Source organism: Melanostigma gelatinosum (assembly GCF_949748355.1).
Source record: "Melanostigma gelatinosum genome assembly, chromosome: 3".
Classification (NCBI taxonomy): domain Eukaryota; kingdom Metazoa; phylum Chordata; class Actinopteri; order Perciformes; family Zoarcidae; genus Melanostigma; species Melanostigma gelatinosum.
The window spans coordinates 8,787,886-8,813,599 of NC_136636.1; the positions used below are offsets into that span (position 1 = coordinate 8,787,886).

General features: G+C 39.8%; 1 protein-coding gene across 1 annotated transcript in view; it reads right to left on the minus strand.

Annotated features, from left to right (window-relative positions):
- slc2a9l2 (solute carrier family 2 member 9, like 2) overlaps positions 1–24,727 on the minus strand; it is a 49,832-nt gene extending 25,105 nt beyond the window's left edge. Inside the window, exons 1-8 of the mRNA XM_079297293.1 lie at positions 24,610–24,727; positions 21,946–22,047; positions 17,777–17,937; positions 16,444–16,568; positions 15,168–15,313; positions 7,234–7,366; positions 3,194–3,381; positions 1,781–1,891 (exon numbers count right to left, since the gene is read on the minus strand). Coding sequence (XP_079153419.1) covers positions 1,781–1,891; positions 3,194–3,381; positions 7,234–7,366; positions 15,168–15,313; positions 16,444–16,568; positions 17,777–17,937; positions 21,946–22,047; positions 24,610–24,666 — 1,023 coding nt within the window. The 5' untranslated portion in view covers positions 24,667–24,727. The remainder of the gene's footprint in view (positions 1–1,780; positions 1,892–3,193; positions 3,382–7,233; positions 7,367–15,167; positions 15,314–16,443; positions 16,569–17,776; positions 17,938–21,945; positions 22,048–24,609) is intronic.
- Positions 24,728–25,714: the final 987 nt, after the last annotated feature.

Genomic DNA, 25,714 nt, shown 5'->3' on the forward strand with positions numbered 1-25,714 from the left:
GAGACATGCCGACATGAAAAAAGTGACCAGGGTGGGTCGAAATGGGGTCACATGTTATGTGCTTTAAGCCGCCGGGTATTCATAAATCCCCTCAATTGTCTTGTAAATGATACATTTTAACAGTGGCCGTCCTCTGTCCACTGGTGTTCATGCTACTGAAAAACAGTAATTCAATGAAAAGGCTGGAGTGACTCATCCATCCTATATTTTCTACACCCACTCATTTGTGCTCAGTGTTGCTGCGTGCATTGTTCGGGTGTCACAGAGCTAAAGCACATACTGTAATGAAACACATTTCCCCCACTGTGCACTTCATGACATAGTCCTCAGGACAGAAGGTGTTGAATTAGCTCAGGCGGAGATGACACATTAGTTTGTCCAGGTCCGAGGACAAGCCATCGCCTGTATGCACAACGTTATGATGTTGCACTGCGGCTAGGTGATTGTCGAATTGCAGCATAGCTTTTGATCAAGTATCGCATGAACCATTTATTGCGGAGACCTGTGAAGGACATTTTCTTTGCATTATGGCCTGTTTATGTCAGTCCGATATTCTGTTCTATTCTTAATGTTATTTTCTGGGGTCGTGGTGCATAGTGACAGACCTGGATGGCATCATTCACGCATGTGTTGAATAAAAGATGCCTTCTAGGACACGATGCACAAGAATAGTGGATCAGTGGGAAGTGGCTCTGACTGACTAATAAAGCCCGGTACGTCTGATGCAGACGATAAATAGTGCGTTGGTATCAGATGCCGAGGGGCACAGACCAAGCATCGATATTTGACGAGTTGGTAATGAGAACGGGTTAGTCGGGTATGTTAATTGCAATGATGGATAACATACACTGCTAGATAGACAGACTTGTAATATATTATGTAGAGTAAACAATTTGGTATCACTTTAAACCTCTTTTTCTGTATAAAGTAAATTGTTTTGTTTTGTATTGTGAGCGTTTCTTCACCTTATTTTGGAATATGAAAATTGTATGTATGTATATGCCAGAAACTATTGTTTGTGTGTTTGCAGCTTTGTGTGATGTAAAGGCATTCAAATAAGGTTAGAGCTACAGCTGAATGCATACTGTGGTGTATTAAGAAGCGGATATCCAAAGCCAGGTGTAGAGTTGTAGAGTGTAGAGTTTGAGTTGAATATCCTAAATATTTAAAGCATATTATTCTGGAGTGGAATGCAACATTATCTGCCTAACAAAGTGCTTGATAACCACTCCCACCTAATTATTAATTAATTACTAAGCTGAGTTGTTTGATGCAAAGGGCCCTCTGCTTCATCATTTAGCAGCAGATCTGCTGCTAGAGCAGCAGTGCCTTTTGACATCAACTGAGCTGAAGATGTTTGAGCAGCAATAGAAAAATGTCAAAATTATAAGAGCAGACTAAAACAAATATTTAGTGCAGAAGTGAACTACGAGTGGTACAGATTTACATTCCTGCACAGTGAAACAATATCTGAGGAAAACGTATTGAGTGTATCGTGACAAACTGAACACATACGCACATAAACATGTCTAACCTAGAAGCCCTTCTCAATTAAAACAGACAATATTCCAACATCAAAAGAGGCTGATAGTAAAATCAAACCTCCGAAAGCTTAGGTTTTGAAAAAAAGAATGTAATAACAGAGAGGATTTTAAGGACGGATAAAAGTTAAAGACCAATCCGAAAGTCAAACAAAACATACCTTGTGATTGTTTATATCAAGTGCAGCCTGATAACCAGAATCAGACATGTTTGGTTGATTTAAAGGGACAATACTCACCGAGACGATGGCAGCCATAGTCTCTACGGCCCCGGTGCTCAGTGTAATATAGGGGATAATGTCCTCTTCAAAGCCTGCCTCCCGAAGGATCCCACTGGTGTAGTACCAGAGCTATGAAAACCAATACACACACAATGTATATACAGTATATAGGCTGTGGCACTGATTGATTCTCTCACACTGTTTGCAGGACTCTTTCTCAGCTGTCAGCTTCAAAATCAGCAATCAGTTTCACTGCAGCATAATAAGCCTCTGTAACATCACCAAGTCAGTCTCACACAATAATATTTACTGGAGTCATTTGACAGGTCTGATGGTGATGGTGAATCAAAATAAAGAGCTCCAGAGTGATCTAAATTCAATTCCTGTCCTTGTGGAGTGAAAATGTATGTAAATCGAGTCATGTGTATATCTACGTTAATTCAGAGGAGCGTGTGATTTCTGGCTTTGTGTTATTCAGTATTACTGAAAAATCCATCAACCTATCAAATGTGAAAATTTGATGATGAAAAATTGAGCACAACTATTATTCTCTATGATAGTCATTCTGAATATGGATTTGATCTGATCCATTCTAAGTGGGGCAAGGAACTGGCTTCATAAGACCTATTTTGTGATGAATATTTGTACTCTTTTTTTTACCTTTTATAACAAAAAAGAAAAAGAAAAAAAATGTACGTATGCAGAATGTGATTTTTAAACATAACCTTTGTAAATAATGAAATAACAAAGACAACAAAGATGGGGTCACACCTGTGCATGTAGCGACTCATGGGGTTCTGCAATGTGCTGCCACACCTGATCCTCTGACAAGCAGTCCTTTTGAAACTGATGGGACTTTTAAGAGGGAACATTGGACTTAAAAATAAATGTGAATGTTGCTCCATGTCTGCTGAATGTGTTAGTATTGTTGTACTGTTTACAACAAGTGTTTAAGGTAACAATATGCCAGTGTGATGTTTTCAACTTGTTTTGCTGCCCCCAAGTGACAAAACAAATTGTAGCTTCAAATATCTTGCGCTGTTTGCCTAAAATACTCAAGGACCCAGGTTGAGAATGGGTGTGTTCTGCATGGTCTGGTAAATAGAAAGCAGAATGACTATCTCTCTTGTCTGAGTCACTCAAGTAGGAGGAAAACACTTTTTACTTTCCTGCCGTGGCACAAATCTGCCCACTGGTGTCCAAAACTGATTGGAAATGTTCAGGTGTGATGAGGTGAAACAGAGCATCTTCAGAAAAAGTCTGAAGCTGATCTGCAGTAAAGTTTGTCACGTAAATGGTCTTCAATAAAAAAAAGACAGACATTTTTTTTATAGACAATAATAATAATCCTAAATATGATGCAGTAGGATGGTACAAAGAAGAAGATTCCACTGACAATCTGAGAAAAGTCAAATGTGAGCTGCATCTTACAGCGTTGAGGCCACAGAGCTGATAGCAGGCCATGGTGATGACGATGGTGATGAGCTGCCAGCGAACAGCTGGGTTCCTCAGCAGCTGTAACACAGAGGCGGTGTGTTGGTTTTCCTGAGCCCGAGCCTCCGCATGGACCTCCTCCAGCTCCTGGGATACATCTTTCTTTCCCAAAAACCTCTGGAAGGCTGAGACACACACAAACACACACACACTGCTGAAATCAGTATTCTGTTGCCTTATCAAGTGTCTATGAGTAGACAGTATGGGTAACGCAGTCTCAATGTTAATCACCTCCCAGGACAGTGTTTAAAAAACATCTTTAAATTGAATTATGCATATTAGTTTCATTAGAAATAAAATCCCAGCCCCCCATATGGTGATCAGTGATCGGTGTGCATATAAAAAGTCCCCAGTGGAGACGTTGACTTCGTGAGGTGGAGATGTTTTGTGGAAAAACAGAAACCAGCAGAAGTTTTGATTGATGTTTTGAGTGGGTCCCAGTTTTGTTTATATGTTGTGATTTTTTAAAATATATATATGTAAAGATTTGGCTTTGAAACTGTGTAATGGAATTGCATTCAACGAGAAACGTTGCGTAGTCAAACAGATTAGTGACATACTCTTGGGCTACATCCTGGGCTCAACATGTTCTCAATTTAAATGCTTCCTCCGGGATACATAATTCATCAACACAATATTACATTTCACTGCAATGCCGATGAAACTTGGCCCTCTCGATCACAGTGATTTAAAGTAGTAAATGCTCTAATATATTGTATTGTCCTCAAACAAATGCAGTTATCGTCATAGTTATAGACTCAAATATGCCAAATATCATATTATAGCAAGCTTCATGATGAAAACAAAGACTTGTATTAAAACCCTCTGCCCTACTTGTTGTGCAACAAGTTAATGCACTTACTTCATGTCAAGCCTAAGCTAGACACATGTTTTTCTCTCATTCAAAAGGAAGAAAACAACAGAAATACATCCACATTTTATATTTGTGTGTGCAGAGCTGACCAGGTTTCTGGCAATCGAATGGAACTCGGCCAGCAGAAGCTTGTTTGAACTTGTGCTACTTGAATGTGATGGATTGGAGGGAATAGGTGGCTGTAAAGAAGCATCTCTCTTCTCTTTAGTCCTTTCGCCTGCCCCTGGGCTTATGGGAATTGAAGGTGGGAACAGGCTAAAGCCATGACCCAGAATAGCACATCTCTATATACCAACAGGGACTAAAAGCAGGTCATTAGGACGTGGGAGTGTGAACAGTGACCACACAGGAGGCAGTACGTAAATGACGATGCAATTGTCTCTCCCTGCTGGTAGAAACTATGGAAATCTGTTTTAATTCAGAATCACACAGGGGCTGTCGCCGTCAGTGGCATGATGTGATGTTGATGTATGGTAACCTATTGTATTTTCCCTGCAGGAGGACAGCGGGGCTCCACCCCATGACACTGCCTATATTACAGAGCCGAGACTGAGTTTGAGAAATGACACTACTTTATTACTGTAGCATTAAAAATGCCTTGATTGAAACAGGGGTAAATATATAAAGATTGTCTTAAAGGGGCTGACAAGAAGGTTAATGTTGATGCATTTTGGCTTGAATTTAAAGTGTAAGTTATTCTCTATTTTTATTATCATCAACAAGTCCCATTAGATGACCAAAACAATAATGCACAGTCCATCTCTCAATAGTTTCCAAATATACAGTTGTAGCCCTACTCTGGCTCTAAGCTCCAAGTCCATGAGTTCATACTGATGATGTACATCTTTATTGTGATAATTCTGCTTAATTATTATAGAACACGACGCTTCAGAACTTGCCTGAGAATCATCAGGTTTATACATTTTCTTCAGTATCTGATGTCTGTACATCCACAGGAACATTGCAAATGGGAACTGCTATAAGATAGTTTTGGCATACTTTTGATGGAGCCATTTGCCAAAAGAAGGGGGCTCAAAGAGAATACGTAGCTGACGTCACAACAGCCAATTTGCTCTTCTGATGTCTTTCATTTTTTCTGTCAACATATTGGTTCCCAAATCTGCACGTCAGCCTCTGTTGTTGACCACAAAGTTTGTCTTTATTCAAAAGATCAAACATTGGATTTTTAGTCCCTTGGAAGTTCAAAGGGCATTTTCTTTTCCTTCTTCCTAATGTCTTACATTTGAAATATTGTAAATGTATTAGGTAGCTGGAATCTAGTAAAAAGACTCAGTATGTGTTTTGCATTAAAAACAACAGAGCAACCAAACCTTCAGAGAGTGCCCTTTTATATAGTATGGGCATAGACATCAAAGACTTCAAACAAACCCAGAGAAAAAAACGATCAAAGTCATATCTGACGCCACATTATTCTACATGCTTTGTTCATTTATGCAGCTATGCCTCTACGCCATGCTGTTCCTTCTCGTGTCAAAGCATTTTAATATCTAACGAGATCGCACTATATTACTTCCATAAAGTCAGTGAAATGTAAAAACGTTAGGCAAGAAGATGGATATAGATTAGTTGTGACTGAGAGCACACACCTAAATCATTTAACACACGCTACCAAGACATCTTGAGTTTCAAGACTTCTCTTCCTTCAAGGAGACTGCAAGAATTGTCACTAAAACTCCTAAACCATGTGCTGCTGATTGGTCCTTCACAGCTCATGGAATCTATACGGTACGGTTAAGTTATGGTTACTTTAGCTGCTAGAATTATTTACATTATTATTAATACATTATGCTTATGGTATTGTTGAAGATAAGACACAAGGACGTCATCGTGGGCTTTGGGAAACACTGATCAACATTTTTCATAATTTGACATTTTATAGAACTATCGATTAATCTAGACAATAATCAACAGATTAATCAACAATGAAAATAATCTTAGGTTGCAGCCCTGGATAGGTTCACAATGTATGATATGAACAGGAAGAATGATTCCAGTGTTCATATGGGCATTCGAACCTGTGTGAACCTATCCTTTAATGGCTTTGCCCATTTCAATTCTAGTGGGAAAACTGAGCCGAAGCAATCGTGAGGTACTGTAAAAGCCACAAATCAAAGCAATGGGTAAGAAATGAATGAGTCTCTGGTCTTGGTAAACAACTCTATTAATACCCTGCAGATATATCATGTTAATATAGAGGGCTATCCCAGGGGGTGGGTGTAATCAACCTGCACTGCTGTGACCATAGGAGCGCTTTCGGAGGCTTCCCCTCAACACTATGCCTTGTGTGGACGGTGCACACACGCCTCTGTCTGCGCTCAGCGTGTCCTCTCCTCATCCCGCTGTGTGGGCGAGAGAGTAGACGTACCACAAATTCATGTTTGTGGGTCCTCTTCCCCTAAGCGGCAGCGTTTTGAGGCTGCTGTCTCTGCACATTTCACACCGTCTCTCTGGCCGTGCCTGGCTGCAAGCCAGCGTGTAATGTAACCTCCAGAGGCTTCTGCTCAGCCCTTGCTGCACGAGCCCCGCATTGGGTTGCGCTCCGACAGAAGCAACAGCAAGGAGGGCTCTGAATTGGCTCGTCTCTGTGACATTACTCTGGAGGGAAGGACATTTTTGTGTTCTAAATAGACGGCATAATGCTGATACATGTGTCTTTCAGATTATTTAAAAGGTATTTATTTTAGGGATTCTGTTATTCTACAGTTTTGTTTGTGTCGTTATTGTATGAAAACATTGTTTCTAATAGTTTGGTGGGTTTTATGCATGTTTGTAATCCTGAAGGTGAAAACTATAAAACGAAAATCCAAATCCCTGAACTGAAAAGCAAATACGATGGATGAATATCTGAATAGTCGTATATTCCGGTCCAGCCCTAGTATTTCTACCTTGACACTCTTACCTGATAGAATTATTTTTTTTCAAGCTCCAGAAGGGTGTGGATGTGATTGGTAAGAAGTTGCTCTTAAAACACAAATATATTTGAAACATGAACAAAGTCTGTATATGCATTCTACACATGTTCTTGAGTTACAGGCCATCCCTCTAACTCAAGAACATGTGTTTTTTGTAGCGCATACAATACCTCGTTCTGCTCCGGCCTCATCCCTCCTCTCCATCAGCAGGTAGCGAGGACTCTCAGGGAGGAAAGGCAGCACACACAGCTGCAGCATTGCCGGCAACGCCAGGAAGGCAAACAAGTAGCTCCATCTGGTTTCCTGCAGTCAAAACATCCAAAAAAGTTATATGTTGCAGTCATGGTTTAAGACATTAAACAAAACTGATACTCCAAAGAATAAGAGGATGCACATCATACCCTCATTTAGAATTCCTGCCAGCAGTGCCGATTGTCATTTAAATGCAACACAGCAATGAGTTCCAGTGCGTGTAGAAAATAGGGCAGACACTTTAAGGCATGAATGCTTGGAATGCATAAGCTATAAGACTTATGGTCTTCAAGTGATGCATTTATTCATGCATATGTTTCCCGAAGAAAAATGGAAAAGTATCTTCACCGAAGTAAATTCAACATTTGCATAATGTGTATGCAAATGTGTTTAATAGGCGATCGCTCTAAAAAGTGTTGTGTTTCAGTTTTGACCCCATATCCCAACAACTACAAAAATACAAAATCATAATTCTTGTTAGGTAACTCTCATTACAGTCGCCACCGTAGATGGATTTATAGTATGTCTACAACAGGGGGCTCTTTTTAATTGGCACCTCCCTTTTGTCTTCGAATTGACTTTGGTCAAGGGTGCTCCTGCCTTAATAGACGATAAACTCAAATATTAAGTTGGCTGTTCTCCCAGTCACTGCCATGACAGGCGAAGTACAAAATGATCAGCTGATTATGAGGCCAATACATCTTCAAACTTACAGTAGGAATGCAAGAAACTGTGTTTTTGTTTCTGTATCACAACTAGGCCGATGTTACGGAGTGACTATGGACAACATGGATACAAAGTAATAGAGTAATGGAGAGAAATAGCCAAACACAAGTTCATTAGTAGGGAAGCTGTTAGTCATCGTTGTCTCGGTTCCATTACAAGGTGATATCTTTACAAAATGCCTCAGAGGCTAAATATTTATCATAGATTCATGAAAGCTTTTCGGTGACGTGTTTTTCTGCAGCAAAGGGTCATATAAGATAATGCTTGTAGTCAAGCTAAGAGGAGTGTGAAGATCAGTCTGTGTTGAGGTCACCACCATCACACACCGTAAAAGATCTCTTATACATTGCAAAAAGACAGAAAATGTACGAGTACACCTCACACAAAGCATTGCCCAAAAGAAAGATGGCAGGACGCCCCACTATTCAGCACGCTTCGTGATCTCACCCGTGCAAACAGGAGGGAGACAATTATGCAGAGACTGTGGAAAGGAGATGCCATTTGGGGAGAAAATGTCAGCGCTCAACTCATAAGAACTGTCTTGGGGATTGAGTTGCTTATAACCTTTACTACACGAGTAGAAAAACTTTTAATCAGACTGTAAAACTTTTAAAAATATATAATTAACTTCTATTTAACGACCCGTGTTGAGCTGTCACTTAACTGCTCACTTGCGAGTTATAAAGTCTGCAACACTTGTCCAACAGAATGTGATTACACTTTAAGGAGTCAAGTATCTGCTACTGTGCAGTATAATGTAGCTCCCATTCTTGCGGCTGAAACAATTTCAACAGTAAATGTAAAGACTTAAATTAAAGCAGAATTATTAGAATTGGTTGTTGGCCACCTGAGGGCAACACAAAAAAGCTGTAAACCCCACATTAATATTGTTATTCTATAGAGTTGATATGTCAAACATGTTAGCAAAAACTTTTAGCTCTGCTTTTGGTCGAGTGTGTGTCATAATTGTAAAAATTCCACCTTAATCAACATGATTAAGGTGGAATTTCCTTGGTTACTTGTAGAGACGCCCCAATATAACGTACAAAGAAATATTTGTATCCGCTTTAGCAATCACAATTATTAGTATATTCATTTTCAGGCACCTTATTAATATCATAACAATAATAACAGCAACCAGAATAATAGGGAAATAGTAGTGAATAAATAAATAATGGTGACGATAAAGATTAGAAGAAGTAATCTGAATGTATTCAAATAATGGAGATAATACAGCATTGATAAAATAGCGACATAATAATCGAATAGCGTGATAGTTAATCAAACACAACATAACACTGGACGCATAGGGCCAACTGTCACCACTGACAACCACCAAAAGGGTTTATATCTGCAGATAAACGTCAGGGTTACAAGCCAATTCCAAAATGAAGCCTTTCTGGCATCAGTGCGTAAGGTTCTCAAGAAATGCAGGATTGTGCTGTAAATATATACATTCGATAACAACGGAAGACACATAATTATAAACAGTTTGTTCGACTCACTAAGGTGGAGGAGCACCACAACAGTCAGTTGCATAATTTTGCCACGGGTCTGTGGTTCCTCCTCAAAGACTGAAGGAAGAACTTAAGCACCATAGTCCAAGGTGGCCCAAAGATGGCGCTCACACCAAAATAGTGTCGTCACAATTACCCACAGCCACCCTGTGGTGCGCTTACACGCAATTGACAGCAGTTCTTTTCAAGAATAAACACATTTCCAAATGGAGTTTCGTAATCAATTTGGACCATGGTTTTCTGAGTTTATAGATGTGTATTCCTCACATATTAACTAGGAATTATGATTAAAATAAACTTTTGTTTCGCTCTTGTTGAAGCTACAGTCAGTGGTTTTATGCAGCAGACAACAACACCTTTACCCATAAACATTATTAGCAGACCCAAAGCTTTGCTGTATGACATTTGTGTGAAAGTCTCTGTGGAAGTTCTATAAAATATACTAACAATCAAGGGTCAACTCTGAGACTTCACTGTTTTTGCAGTTCATGTACAAGAAATTGATGCATTTGATACAAAACCAAATCACAGGTAGCACACATAACAGGACCCATCATCCTTGTCCATCGTACTCAATTACCTGCAGAACCAAACATGTGGAGGGAAAAACAGTAAATACATATCAAGCTTTGGAGGATCAAAGAAGACACTACTGATCAGCTTTTCAGCATCAAAGGATCCAGAAAGCCGATCATAAGAGCTGTGTTGTGTGTCTTCTGTGTTACATCTCCCACAGACTCCAGCGCCAAATCAATAGATTTAGGGGATGACGAGGCACCCATCCAACCCAAGAGAGAAAGCTCTTACCGTCTTCTAACCCAGCCTACACCAGTCTTCCCTTTCACTGAATTTAAAAAGCAAAGCCAAATCAGTCGCAAAAAAAACATAGAATGTACCATAAATGGTATGTAATCTAGGGTTTGGTTTGTGAGGATAAAGAAGTGAAGTGGTTCGATGGTAGAGATGTAGAGACATGCAATGAGGCAGAGTGAAGTCCTCTCCCCCAGCTGTTCTGTTGACACAAAGGACAGCTAGCGCAGCATCTGCTCTCACTGTTGTTCGTGGCAGCCCAGCACTTGTCAGGTCTTTATCTCTGCATAACACCAGCCATGCAGCACTAGTGACTGTGTTTTTACATCGACAAGTTAAACCGGATGCTCCTTTCTTTTGTTATGAGGCGGATGCACTTTTACAATATTTTTTAAATTCATAAACCCTTCAAAACAACAAAACTAAAATTTGCACAAGACCACGATGCGTGATGGTGTATGAACGTTTAAGAAATGATGTGTAACCGTGCACATAGTGAAACAAACTTGCATCAAATTAAAAAAATGTGTTTTTATTATACTGTACTAGGGATCATAGGTTCTAAGACAAATACTTTCACAATCTGGAGAGACTACTATTTTCATGTGGACCTTTACCTTCATGTCTATTACTGTTCTCTAAGAAATATATAAAAGACACTTCTAGATACTTTTAAGAAGAAAATATATATTTTAATAATTGAAAATGAGAAGGAAAATGAAGATATCTTGCACTGTCTTTCTCAGAAAGATATTTCTAGAAATATTTAAAAAATGTATGATGTAGGCTTTTGACTGATGAAACACTCGTAACACTCCATCTCTTCACCATGTTCCTCTGTGCACTAAGTCGTGGGTGTGCTACGTAAATGCCGCACTGAGCTGCGGGTCGTCTTATCCCAGCTGGAGATGATCGTGGGAGCTTAAATCAGACTTCTCAGAGGCTGCTATGACACAAACAAATTTGAGTTAATGTCATACAAGCATTGATTTCTGTAGACTGTAATAAGAAATATATTTTTTACCTCTATACAGTTTTCATTCAGCTTGCTTATATTGACTGCACACACAGACTGATTATTTCTAATAATAGGCATCGTAATAATAAGAGGTTCGTGTGAACAGATAACTTCTCAGATAGAGGTAATGGAAATGTCAGGTGGCCCACATCTGTGATGTATCCAATTATACAAGCTAACATTATCTGTGTTGGGTAAGTCTTAATTACTGTACCTTGCCAGACCATTCTCCAAGTGAGAAATGAGACTGCTCAGTATGTTCTATGTTTGGTACAGGCAGCAACAGTTAATCGCAAGTCTTTATTTCCATAGAGCAGGGATTCCCAAAGTGGGGCGAGCTGCCTCTAGGGGGTGCGCGAGAGAAAAAGTGTAATGGCGGTGCAGTCCCGTCTCCTAAAAATTACGTTCCCCCAAAACTAAAATGCATTCTCAATTACGTTTGACCACAAACGTATTTTCTCCCTGATTACGTTTGTGTTTGACATATTACAAATACGTTTCTCATCAACATATCTTTGCTGTAGTCTTTATGTTTCTGTGATCTGCCTCGCCTCTGCCCCGCCACCCACGAGTTATTGACCCGCGCCTGTTCCGAGGGCTGACAGACCTGACGATCGGGTGCCTCGCGGCGGGGGCGGCTGGAGACCTCGCGTCCCGGCGCCAACGGGTGAGCGCCCGCCACTCGGAACCATAAAACCAAGTCCCGGATTTCACCCGGGGACATTCTGGAGGTATTGTGACCGGGTGATGTGCCTCGTTGCTGGGGAGGTGCGTGTGTGTATGAGCGCATTTCTGCCGGAGACAGGCGGCGTGTTGTGGTAGTATTCTGACTGCGTAATAGGGAGAAGGCGAGGCGGTGGTGGAGAGGGAAAAAAATGTTAAAGAGATGGTGGAATGTATGATTGGAGAGAGAGAAGCGAACAAGTTGGACGTGATCCCACGTCCAACAACACTGTCGCGCGCATCGATGCTTTGTCCGAAGACATCCTGGCTACATTGGTCGGTCGCGTGAAGAAGAGTGAGTTTTACTCTCTGCAAGTAGACGAGCCTACAGATGTGGCCAATCTGGCCAATCTTCTGGTGTACGTCCGTTACCTTTTCGAAGGCACGGTGCAGGAAGAGTTTTTTGTGTTTTTTATCTTGTAAACAAACGCCACGCGCGAGCAAACTGTTCTCTCATTAGTCCGATTTTTATGCGGCTCTGTTGCTTTTTTTTTTTTTTAAAGGTGTGTGGGGGGGGGGGGGGGGGATTGGGGGTGCGTGAACCCGGTCTGGATGTAGAAGGGGGTGCGTGGCCTAAAAAGTTTGGGAACCGCTGCCATAGATGGTGGTGAGATTTAATTGGCTGCCACTCACAATGAGATGGTTAAAGACTAATGCATGATGGATTACGAGGTGCATTACAGGAAAGAAAATACCTTGAGATTACTTGTGATTTATATATCCTGGAAGAGCAATTAAGTGGTAAGTAATAAGAGCGTTTATTATCCATCCAGCAGTGCATATGGCATGCCAAATGATTTGGTCCACAGATCGCATTCTGCATTTCCCTTTATACTTTATCTCGGTAGTCCGTCCATTACCTGAGAGATAAACATTTCCCTGGAGTTATTGTATATCGGTAGAAAGTATAAACGCAACACAACACAGATCTTCTTGGTAAAAAGCTCACGTCACCAGAATCTCATCCTTTGGAATACTATAGTGGTGGAAATCTGCCAGGATAAGAAGGAAAGCCTATCATCCCTCTGCCTTTCGCTGTAAGGAATGTCACCTCCTCTATAAACTAATTACAGTTTACTTATCTTCTGCAGTCTGGTAACTGAAGGATTTTATAGAGAAAGTGGCTTCGATAGACCAAGGACAGATAAAACATTATATGAGACATTTAGTTGAATAAAGTGTTGACAATCCATTGATTTGTTTTGCCCATTTACACAACCCTCTGAAGCCAAAGGCAGGTATGATGGAGGATGTAAAGATGAAGGCACCCTCTGAGTCTAACCTTACTGGTGTAAGCTGCATTTGAGGCATGCTGATTAGTTCAGGGTCTCAGGGGAGTTGACAAAAGCCTGTTCTTGCTGTAATGTAATATGCATGTGTCCCTACTGAGGAAAGGTCAGTGGCTAACCATGAAGGTTAGAGTAATTATCATTTGTCAAAGCGTATCACCATTTTGGAGCACAAAGTGACATCTTAGACCAGCTCTCATTAAACAGATGCCTCCACTGAAAGGAAGGAGCAAAGACCATGGTGGTGTTATCACAAGATGTCAAAGGTGTCTGTGATGCTTGTGGAAGGGTGTGACAGCGGTGACATGAATACATAGCAGTGGGTGTAGACTCCATTTGATATTTGATATTCGTCTGCAGGTCGAAATTATGGATGGGATAAACCAATACTTATAAATGAAAAATGAGTACCTACTTTGCTGGAATCTCGGACATTAAGCCCATGTGTCAATGTCAGCACAAAATAGGAGAGGAAAATCTGGTCAAACCCTTTCAAAATACATCTAGCTCTGGCTCTCTGTGTGTTTTTCTTTGTGAGGGTGATGTCTTGGATGGTTTTGAGTCCTAACATAATGTGTGTGTATTGGGTACTGATCATAGAAATAGAGTAAATGATAAATAAATAAGTTAAATCGGAGTGTTCCGAAGAATATGGAGCTGTTTTTGTGCTGGGTGTAGACTTCTTCCTTCCATTGAGTCTTTCCTTTTTGGTTTCTCTGTTGCAAATGCTGAGATCCAGATGTTCTTCATCCTTCACCTCCTTTGATAGAGGCTTGGTTGCCATTTTGGTTAGTGGCTGGTGTATGATTGTTTTTGTGTGAGTGGGATGGGATAAGATGAAATAAAATCTATTTTAAGATAAAATAAAAACGTCATAATATTAAAATAATGATGAAATTAAAAATAAATTATTCTTAAACACGTGCTTGTGGGTGTTTGTAAGGGTGTGGTTTGTGGGGAGTGTGAGGTAAGTGAGAAACTGTGTGTCTGAAAAATGATTTAGGATGTGTGAGAACAGTTAAGTGTATGAAGAATGTGCTTGGTGTTACTTAGTTAGTGAATGTGTCTTAGTGCTAATTCACAGTCGAGAAGAACAGCTTACTACAAGGTATTCTATCTTCTTAAACCCAATAACTTCTTATTAGTAAAGCTTATATTACTTCACTGTCTTGTCACAAAATGCTCATGGAAGACATGTTAGCAAACCAGTTTGTGTTACATTTTCCAATGTGATTGTGGGTTTTACTACTATAGCCTACATCAGACCAACAAGTTCAATTTAACTACAGACCACCAGCAAAACCAAGAATGTGCTGATGTTGACAATGTTGTCTTCTGGTACACTCCACACACTGACCCAATGTAGTGTTGATTCAGTATGTGAATGCTTAACTCTAAAATATTGGATTTGTCATACAATCCATATCACAGAGCATCATTTGACACACTTGATTTTTTCTTATTCATTGGTATTTCAATTGTTGTAAGGAGCGCAGCTCCCTGGCCCCAGCAGAGAGTCACTAAGTATGTTTTCATCTCTAAAAGATCAACTTAAAATCTAGCACATGAATAATCAAGTGAAGACTGGATTGCATTGCTGCCATGAGAATGCTTCAGCAGCAGGCCGAGTATGGATTGCTAAAGTTGGGGGCATTAAGGTGAGAACGGGGGAAAGAGGAAACCATTCCCTCCAGGCAGTGGCGGCTGGTCACGAGAGGGCCATGGGGCCTGGCCCCACCATGAGCCACACACAACAAAACAACACTGACCTGACCCAGCAGCTCGGGCAGCCCCAGCACTTGTCCCGTGAACACTCCCAAGCAGATGAGGATGGAGTTGAACTGGCCAATGGAACCTCGGATATGTCTTGGCGTAATTTCTCCCAGGTACATGGGGAGGGCGCTGAGAGCTATACCTGTCGAAACAACAACATATTCAAATGCTATGAAAAGGACAAAAGACAGACCCATGTTTAATGTGATGTCATTTTCTGAACTTATATCATATGCCTCTACCCACTTGGTCATTATATCCAAATTAGTGATGATTATTTATCCAAAAAATCTATATTTTATAAAGGCACCAATGGTCAAGCCGACAATATTGTTGTAAAATCAATATTGAGGTATTTAGTCAAAAATATTGTGATATTTGATTTTCTCTGTATTGACCATCTGACGGCATTTTGCACACACTCAATGCACTGCAGTGAAAAAGTATATTTCTGTAGGTAACACATCGGTGCTGAGCTGGATATTGTTCCTGAGCCTTTTGACATTAAGACCTCAGACGTATTTGAAGATATAGGTACTCGAGCACTTGTTTGGTGTGTCAGGAGTCAAGTGCTTATCAGACTGCCAAAATAAGTGTATCTCACTTACACATGGTCATTTTCTTCCAGCAGCAGTCAAGCTGCTGTCTGGCAATTTTTGGGTTTCCACAATTTAATCTCCCGGAAATTTGTTTCTGCAGGTCACGTGATCCACAATCACAAGGATGAATGAGCACTGATGTTAAGGTCTTCCTCTATGATTGGAGATATTCGCTCAGAAGGGAAAGTTAGATCTGTAATCAAAGTCTTGCTGATAGCTCACTGATCAGTGCTCTCAGGTCTGTCAAGTAAAACACCCTCGAGATCTGCAAATTCCCATAGACGTGTATTTTTCCTTGGGGTGGGGTTAAACCACAAGCCTATATTCCTCTTTGTGATTTGCATCTTTCTCATTTCCTTTCCACATAAACAAAGTTAGGTTTTCTAGATGTGATCTTAACTATTATAAGCTTGAAGTGAATTCAGTTGAATGGTAAAGATACCGACTGCATATCTACATTTTAGGAACTTTGATATGTTGCATTCTCAGGGGGCCAACAGTTTAAGTTTCTTTGTGCAACTTTGATTATAAATCGTCCAGTATACTGCCATGGTCTGTCCATGACTTACATTATTACATTTTTGCCATTACTGTCTGCAGTAATGCAGTATTTTGCAGCACACTGATGTTTGTACACTGCCTAGTGAGTGGTGAGTATAAATGAAACACTGACCAGAGTCAACCCCCATTATGAGCCGACCAATGACGAGCATCTCAAAAGATTTGGCCCTTTCCCCCAGGGTCAGCAGCAGAGCAGCTATTAGAGCGAAGCTGTTATTCAACAGCAAGGTTCCCTTTCTAATGTCAAGAAGAGAACATGGTTGTAAAAAGACGAAACAATATAGGTACACGGTAAATGATCCTACACAAATGTAATTTCTGTACAAAGATTATTTATTCACTTCAGTTCAATTTGTCAAAATGAGTACAATCTTTTTTTTGTGATATAATATCTAAATAGCAGAACCAACAGCTAGCTTATCTAAATATAAAAAAACATGAATGTAATAATTCCTATAATAATAAACTTTATTTATGTAGCACTACAGATACAAACAAAAACAAATAAAACAACATAGGGATCATAAAACACCAGGGGATAATACAATTAAGTTAAAAATGTGAAACGATAAGAGTGGAATGAAAACATACTCATAAATGATTTCATTGTCAAAAAAAGTTTTAAGAGGGGACTGATCAACAACATGTTTCAGAGCAAAAGCTAGCAGAGGTTAAAATAAACTTCATAAAAGAAATGAGAATGGCAGTCACGGCATCAAGAGGATAAAGAAAGGAGTTGTGTTGTACTATTCAAAGGTGTGATGTCAACCTCACCACACTAATTTGGACGACTTGTGAGGCGTAAAGTCTAAATTCTTGTTTCAAGCTGATAAGTATAGGCCCGCACATTTCCACCTCAACGAATTTTGTAATCATTGCAATTCATTCAACGAAACAAATGGAACAGCCGGTGTTCCTGTGCCCTATCCTGGCAGAGTTGGGACTGATGTTGCTTCGACCAACTTTCAAGGAGTTGTGAAGGAAGTAAAGGGGGGGGGGGGGGGGCAAGAGCCAAGATACATCTACCTGCCATTGAGATGTGAAATGTGAGATCACTGGCTAACAAGATGAAGAAGCAGTAAGAGAGAGTATCGTGAGAGCAGCTTCCAGACTGTACAGGCCAAAAGGAAGTAACAGTTTTCTGAGAAACTGTTTATTTAAGTGTTGACTTAAGAATTTGTTCGGTAGTACATGTTAATTTCAAGAAGTGTGAAGATGCTCACAAGGAGTGTCTTGACATGGGGGCCTGGCTGTTGTTTTGAATACCGTAAACAAGCGATTCTTGACCAACACATCTTTTCATTTTATTCACGATACCCAAAGTTAGCTGGAAAATTCGCTAATCTTGTTTCAGGAGTCAGGTCCCAGGCTGATACAATTGTCGGAGAAACACTTCTGTGTTACTTGAACAAGACTTGATCAGAAGAGCAACTGAGTCGACTCACCTTCCCAGCACTTTGATAATCATGGAAACGGACAGCGCTCCGAGAAGGCCTCCGATAGCAAATATAGACACCGTGACGGACCAGAGGAGGGTGGCCGTCTCTACTGCAAGAGGCTCCCCGTATCGCTCAACCCATGTCTTGTTGTAGAAAGCTTTAATGTACTGCAATACAAAAGAGACATGAGAGAAAGACACCTTTTAAAATGATGGCTCATTTGAATGGTAGATTATTTTTCGTTCAACTATAAAGGCAAAACTAAACTATAACTAAAAGGTGGATCCACTATGACAACGCATAATGGAATGTTCAGCTATATCGTCTCTTCAGGTTGACAATGTTGTACATGGGAGAGCAAACTGAGTGACTGCATGAAATGATTATCAAAGCAATCTACAACGAGTCAAGCACTGAAGCTTCCACTGAAGTCTCCTTTTATTAATGTCAGAACCTTTCAGCTCAAAGCATACAAAACAAAATTACCTTCTTCCTTTACATTACAGTACATTTGAGACTCGTGTTGTTTGATGTTTCGCAGCTCAGGGTCATGAAAAGAAAATCTCATTAATCATCCTACCACCAAACAAGATTCAAACGGTATCCTTATACACTTGAAAGGCTGATGCACAGTGGAGAGCGTGTCTTGTTCGTGCTCCAGACAGAGCTGAGTGGCCCTGGTAACAGCCACTCCATCGTCTGCCGTGGCTCTCAGGGGTGGTATGTCCTTGCAAGTGCCAGGCAAACTTACTTTTGATGCGACGTTGATACGACTTCTGAAAACACCAACATCCTTTCTTTTATTGGTGTCAAAAGGGGCTACATTGGTTTCAACAGGGTTTTCACGGAACCCTTCTTATTTTTCCTGCAGTTTAAGCAGCCAAATCAAATAAAAAAGATAAATATTTACTCAGGATCAGACTTTGTCACTCCCTGCAAACATACAAGCTCAGTCAGTTAAGAGTTCAGTCAAGAGTTCAGCCTCTACATATTTTTTTTTTACTTTAATTAACAACTGAATTATTTGTATGTTGTATGTTGTTGTCGCATGTTGATTTTTGTTAATGTTGGTATTTTCAATCTTCCATGAATTTGGAACCGTGTCTTGTTTTATTGATAGCATTTTATGCTGCTTCCTGTTTCGGTGTGTTTGACGTGACGTATTTGGGCCAACACAAAGACCAGTACAAAGGGAGGGGAGGCTGTGTCATAAGAGCAGTTTTTTTCTGGTGCAAATGTTTTTGAAGGCTACTTTGTTTGGCACATGAGAAAAGCAAAAAGGCAAATTAGAAACCTGGTTAAAGCAAAGAAATGTGGCAGGGTAAATTATGTTCCTTTAATCCCCTACCCCAGATATGGAAATAAGATTTCCCTCATAAACAATGTTCAAAAGAAAGTAACTGCATAAAGCCATCACCTGGCATTCCCAATGAGTTGGATTTGAGTTTAAAATAAGGAATACTGAATATTGGTTTGCTTTGAATGTGAGAAAAGATGTTTCAACTCTAAAAAGAGTAGATGTTTAATAATGTCTAAGATCTTAGAATCTTATTAGAATTGAATGGCCATGCATTTTTTAACACTCCTTTTAATATTCATTTGCAAATTGCAGCTTCACAACATTCTCAGATTGGCTCGCTGTTGGAGGAAAAGTGCATGGGGAAAACTGAATGTTGGCTTGTATGATATGTGTGGAATTGATTCAGATTTTAGTGGATTTGTATTAAACAGGTTGATTAAACTTTTATAGCCCAATATCACAAATCTGCCTCTGCCCTTAGACCCTCACTTCGGTTATGGGAAAAACTACCGCCAACAACGAAACGAAATCCAGATAGATGAGAGCATAGCCTGCAGTAAGTTATTTACATTTCGGCATAGTTAAGACTAAGAAATATGCACATCTCTTTTGAAAGCCCAGCATAGAGTTAAATATTAATGCATTGTGTAGCTTGAACCACCCATAATCAGGTTGTCACTGAGAGATTTATAAGGGGGCTATCTGGGAGGCCATACATGTACAGTGAAGCACGTGGGTTCTGCTACACCCGGTCCTACTGAACAGAAATTGGTTTATCTTGTAGAAACAAGACTCCATCATTGGCCCCTTTCAGAAATAATAAAAGGTTAGAGCCAAAAGAGAAGGGACACTCTCGTGAGAGCACTTGGGACTTGTTTTGTCAGTATTAGCGCAGAGGTGCTAGTGATGCATCGGTTCTCTGTGATTCTGACCAGGATCAGGATTTTAATAGTGGGCATCTCCAGCGAACCTGTATTTTTCTATCATTCACCTTCAGCTGGTGATGATGGTGTGCAACACAGCCGTGCTGGACTGATCCTGGAGCTCACACAATTACCAATTAGACTCATAGGTCACAGCCTCCTGGTTTCCTGTCTCACCCTCTCATCCTCCTATTGCTTACTGAATTCACCACTCACGGCTAGGTGTGATCACGGTGCGGTTCGCTCAACTCGTAAATACAGTATCCAAAAGAAGAACCCCGCTGCTCTGTGACCGAATTACACTCTCAGGGTGTCAGTGAAGGAAAGATAGAGGGTTTTTTTCTTTTCCTTTACCTTCACGCTACTTAATCGAAGCAGCAACTTTCAAACCAGTTGTAAGCTTTTCACATTATCTTTTTAATTATCTCCCTTGACAATACTGCGGAAGTACACAAGTACAGTATAGTAGGATGAACCCACTATTTAAAGGTGTAGAGGCTTTCGAGACCTTCCTAATTTCATTTTCATTCGGTGTGTTAAATTAGGTTGACAAAATGTGAGCTGTCCAAGAAGAGTGGACTAGGACACATGGGTGATTCTCTGAGACAGCTGCGTTTTGGGTCACGACTTCTGAAGCAAATAATTGTATTTCTGATCACTACATCGGATAGTGGAATAGTTAAACCTATACAGGCATTTATTTAGTCCTCATGTGACCAGCTTTTAATGTGGTGGGGTTGAAGTTTTTGACTTGTAGCCGTAACTCCATATTAAGCTAAGACCACATGGCGTTTAGTGCACTATAAAATCATATTGTTATGCAAAACAATTGTTGCCGTTTGTGTCGATATTGCAATTTTTGAGATTCTTTCAACATTTTTATTTATTTTAGTTACAGACAAATATATGACAAAATTACCAGCATAATATGGGTATGAATTGCAATTTTTATTTGTTTGATATTGAAAGAAAATCTAATGATGGGTCAATGAGGACATGCAAACATGCTTGTCGTCCACTTAGACAAATGTAAAAAAAAATTTAAAACATTAACTAAAATGCTGCCCACTGCAGCCAAAATTCTTTGTAGTTTTATCTTTCATCCATCAACGAGCGATCCCTTTCACCTTGTTTTCACAGTCATTTTAAAAATAGCAATTATTTATTAAATTATATTGCAGTCCATTTACCGAAAATGAGGCTCCTTTCAGTGAAACCTTAATCTGTTTTCTACATTTCGTGCAACATTTCCGATACTGCATTGGTAACTGCAGAGCTGTAATGTTTAAAATTATGTTTTTATAATGTTTTAATACTAATTAAATGACCTGTGGGACTTCTAGTTACCACTAAAAAACAACAAGGCCCGACTAAAAACAAAGGATGACCTCCAAAAATGCTGTTTGCCATTCTAATTTAGCTAAATACACATAATTGTCTTCCAGCCTGATGTCTTTCTTCCTTTATCTGACAGGAGACCCTGAACTAACAGTGGTCTATGCAGTAAACAAATATTCTCTTTAATTACATTCCCTCTTCTCCATCCTGAGACTTAAGATAGGATCACTAAAAATGTTGTAATGAATTAAAATTATCTTTTTGAAGTGACTATGATGCAACTTTTGAGTTTAAAAGATCAAAATGTTAAAAACACTGAGCTATATCGTAGAATATGAACTGGCTATCGCTGATTGATTGTTCGGCCATTTAATCTAAACTGAATAGACCTTCTGGCTACACATTTTTGTATATTTTTTGTTTCAAAATAGGGCCCACTAGTTTCTGTTGAATGTGTCTCGGTCGGTACCAGAAGGTTAAAGACTGAGAAACTGTGCATTTCTGGCTTTGAAGCACTGTTGAAATGAATGTTTATTGATTTTATAGCAGTGTTAACAAATGGAGAAAAATCAATGGTGCTTCTCTGCAAGCAGAACTGCAAAGGTTTGACTCACCAAAGCCGGAGCGTTGACCACAGAGAGGTTGTAGCCGTAAATGAAAGATGACCCCAGGGCACCGAAGAAGGCTGCGCTCAACAGACAGCCTGTGATTGGCTGCTAAAGAGAGAGCACACATAAGTCACAGGTTCATACTAAGCAAACAAACAGACACAAGAAGAAAATCGACAATGTCAAGAAGTCAAAGCATGTAAACCCTTCAGGAGGATGACCTTGCTGACATTTTTATAGAACTGAACCAAATAGTTTATGAGATATCCTGTGTGCAAAGTTGACATTTAGGCCAGAAGAAGGTGCGGAGTATGTATGAATAGGTTCATACTCTGGGGAGCATGAAAGTGTTGCAAATTTCATGGCAATTTTTCCATTAAATTGTAATGTATCCTGTATACAGGTTGAAACTTTGGCCTGATATGACAAATTAAAAGGTGGCCAGAAATCATCCTCTGTGGACAATGAATATTCATAATATATATAATTGTGAGTAAAGGGACTGCATGTGACAGGTTGTGGCAATAAGGCCCAACAGAGCAAAAGCAAGCGCTAAATGGGAAGATGGAAAAACATGGCTGCTGTAAGTTATTTTAGCAGTGTGTGAACATGGAAGCAATCCACCCAATAGTTAGCGCCTAGAGAGTTATACTACAGAAGAGGTATGCAAAATCAATGTTGTTTCTGCCCATGTATTTTTGTTCCATTAAAGCTCACTGATAAAGGTATGCCTGTAATATGCACTGATATGAGTCCTCCATTTCAATTTGCATATGTTACCACTTAAAAAGGCATATACAACAGCATCTCTTCCACCACACTGCTTTTGCATTATAATTGATTCCCTAGAGTTGTCTTGAAGTGTGATCTTACAGAATTCGAAAACAGCACGATTGTGTGCATCAGGAGGTTGGACAAAACAAACAATGCTGATGTGGAAATCTGACCACACCAATTGCTAAACCGAAAACACAGATTGGTAGATGGAGCTCCCGGTTAAGTGAGCACAAATAGACGTCTTTTAAACGTCTTTTGAACCCACTTTTGAACCCACTGGGTACCATACCATTACTATCATATTATGCTCATCATGCGGGCGAGGCTGCTAGCTTGTTAGCATGTAGCGTCAGCATGTTACGAACAGTAAACAGTTGACATGTGTGTTAGTTAATGTGCTGTACTAATACGATCATGGTCAAAACATTGTTGTTTGGGTTATGGCAATATACAAACAATATAAACAATATTGTGTAATATCCAGGTCAGCATTGTTCCGTTGAAGACACGTCTATGGTCTCCGGTGTAGAGACGTTCAAAACTGGTCTAAGTCAATATGTTTTTCTCAGACTTGTTTTATTTACAGATGTCCAGCTTGAAAATATGGCAGGTCTCCTGAAACAGGCTCCTGTGTGGCTTTGAAAACGACATTTAAAGAAGGAAAAGGAGATTATGTTTTTATATAAAGAACATTGTTATATTTATATTGTGCTTTAATAAATACAAATGAACTGTTGCTGTGTCACTTGGTCTTTTGTCCTGTAAGTGGAAACTGTTGATGTGTTATATACCCAGAAGCACTGTAAGCATTTCGGCATTGAATACACGGTTAAAACACGGTGAGGTTGAATACACGGTGAATACACGGTGAGGTTGAATACACGGTTAAATCACGGTGAAACGTGAAAGGTTTTTAGCCGACTATTTGTAGATGTTGATTCAACGCTCACGTTTAGACCAGATGTCTACGTGATGTCCAATCCTGGCTTTCAACTGATAAATGTGGATGTGGTTTCTTAGTAAGCCTCTAAATCATGATATATTAGTGTTAGCACAATGTCGAGGATGAAAAATTATAGTATTGCAAATCACGTTTAAATCTGGTCTAAGCGTGAACGTCTTTTCAACGTCTACAAATAGTCGGCGAAAAAACTTTCACTTTTGAACCAATTCTGAACGTCTTTTCAACGCCGGGCATAGACGTCTTTTAAACGTCTTTTGAACCAAAAAATGCTCACTGGGGTGGAAGTTAAGGTGGAGACTATTCTGGTGAAACATCTAGATACAAGTAATCAGGGTCTAAATGTGTAGCATAGGCTGAGGCATAGAAACCTGATAAATAATGTCAATATGACCGCGTTTCAGAGAGCAGGTTACAGGAAGTAGTTGTAACTCAGCGGTAAAACCAAGTAAAAGTAACTGGGGAAAAATCTATCTTTCTGTATTTTTTGTATATATTCAACAGTAGGAACAATATTCTTCAATGTGAACACAACCAGATAATTCTACATATCAAATATAAGATAACTAAAAACAAAACATTACATTTTCCTTATTTTTACATTACTGAGCATAAACTGATGATTTTTGAAACCTGTCAATACTTCAATCTAATATCAAAGTGATTTTAGCACAGATTCCAACAGTAGAGAGGGCATCTGTTTCAGCAGCAGGTCAAAGTGCAGTTTAGTCACAAAAACCTCCGTCCCTCACCTTCTTACACAACTGACGAATGTATGACATGACAGGCAAAAAAACAGCATGTCACACAGCCTTGACCTAGGGCAGGGCTGTCAATCTTTCCAACCAGTAAAATTTCATACATCACAAAAGATGTCATCATTCGGCTGCTGTAAAGCCATAAAGATACATCGGTGAGTTAATAACACTAACCTGTTCCGAGGGCTTCCCAGAGTCGCTCATCTTCTGCTCCTTCAGTGGTTTGTCCATCTTAACGTTTCAGCAACCTTAAATGAGAAGCTCATATTATATTACATATGGCTCATACAGACTACCCATAAGAAGACAATACACGTTTCACAACAAATAAGGAGAAGTGGAAGTAATTCTAGAAAGTACTGAGTGAAGCATATGCTGAAAAGGAAATGACTGTGCCTCATTATGCTGACGTGCAGATACTGACACACGGTCTGTGTACGTTTTAATAGTCTGTTTAATCGGAAGAAAAACTAACATACTCCAAACGGCCCAGGTTTATTTATTTACATTCATTTATTTTTCTTCTAACGTTGCCCTAGTATGTGATTGCATCATAGACTATAAGGCCTTGACTTTTATTCTTGAAATAGTCTTACTTCCGGGTTCCCAGTGAGCACTAACCCGGATTTCAACGTTGATTTCTGGTTGAAAAAGCGTTGATGTGGGGTCTGAACGTCTAAGACGTATTTTAAACGTCTAAGACGTATTTTAACCGTCTTTTGAACCGGCTAAATTACGGTTACAATGTCAACGTGTCACAAAACACCAATTTGTTTTAAAATATTGATGGTTTGTTCAGTTGTAGGTTGAAAGAGACGCGATTTGGATACTTTAAACGTATTTCTCCAAAATCATATTCCGCTGTCCGTTCATATGTGGTCTACACGAAGACGTTATTTCAACGCATTCAATGTCTCATATAAAACGTCGTAAATATGGGACTATAGACTGTGTGCTGTCAACAAGAAGCTCACAGGACATCATAATGACAGCAGAGCACATTATGTCTGCATGGAGTGGTCTCACCGACGTCACGATCTCCTTAGTTACGAGGTCGGTCGGCCATGTTGGAGTACATACAGATCCTACATGGCGGCGCGTAAACAAGGAAGTGCGGTGAAAATACAATACTTTGAATCACTGGATAGTGCATCAAAGGTTCGCTACCTGGCCAAATTGAAGGTTATTGGTAACTTGGATCCCTATACGATGAGTGCAGATGGTTTCAGTGCCGATCGGTAAACTACGCCAACATCTACGCGTATCTCGTGAACACCCC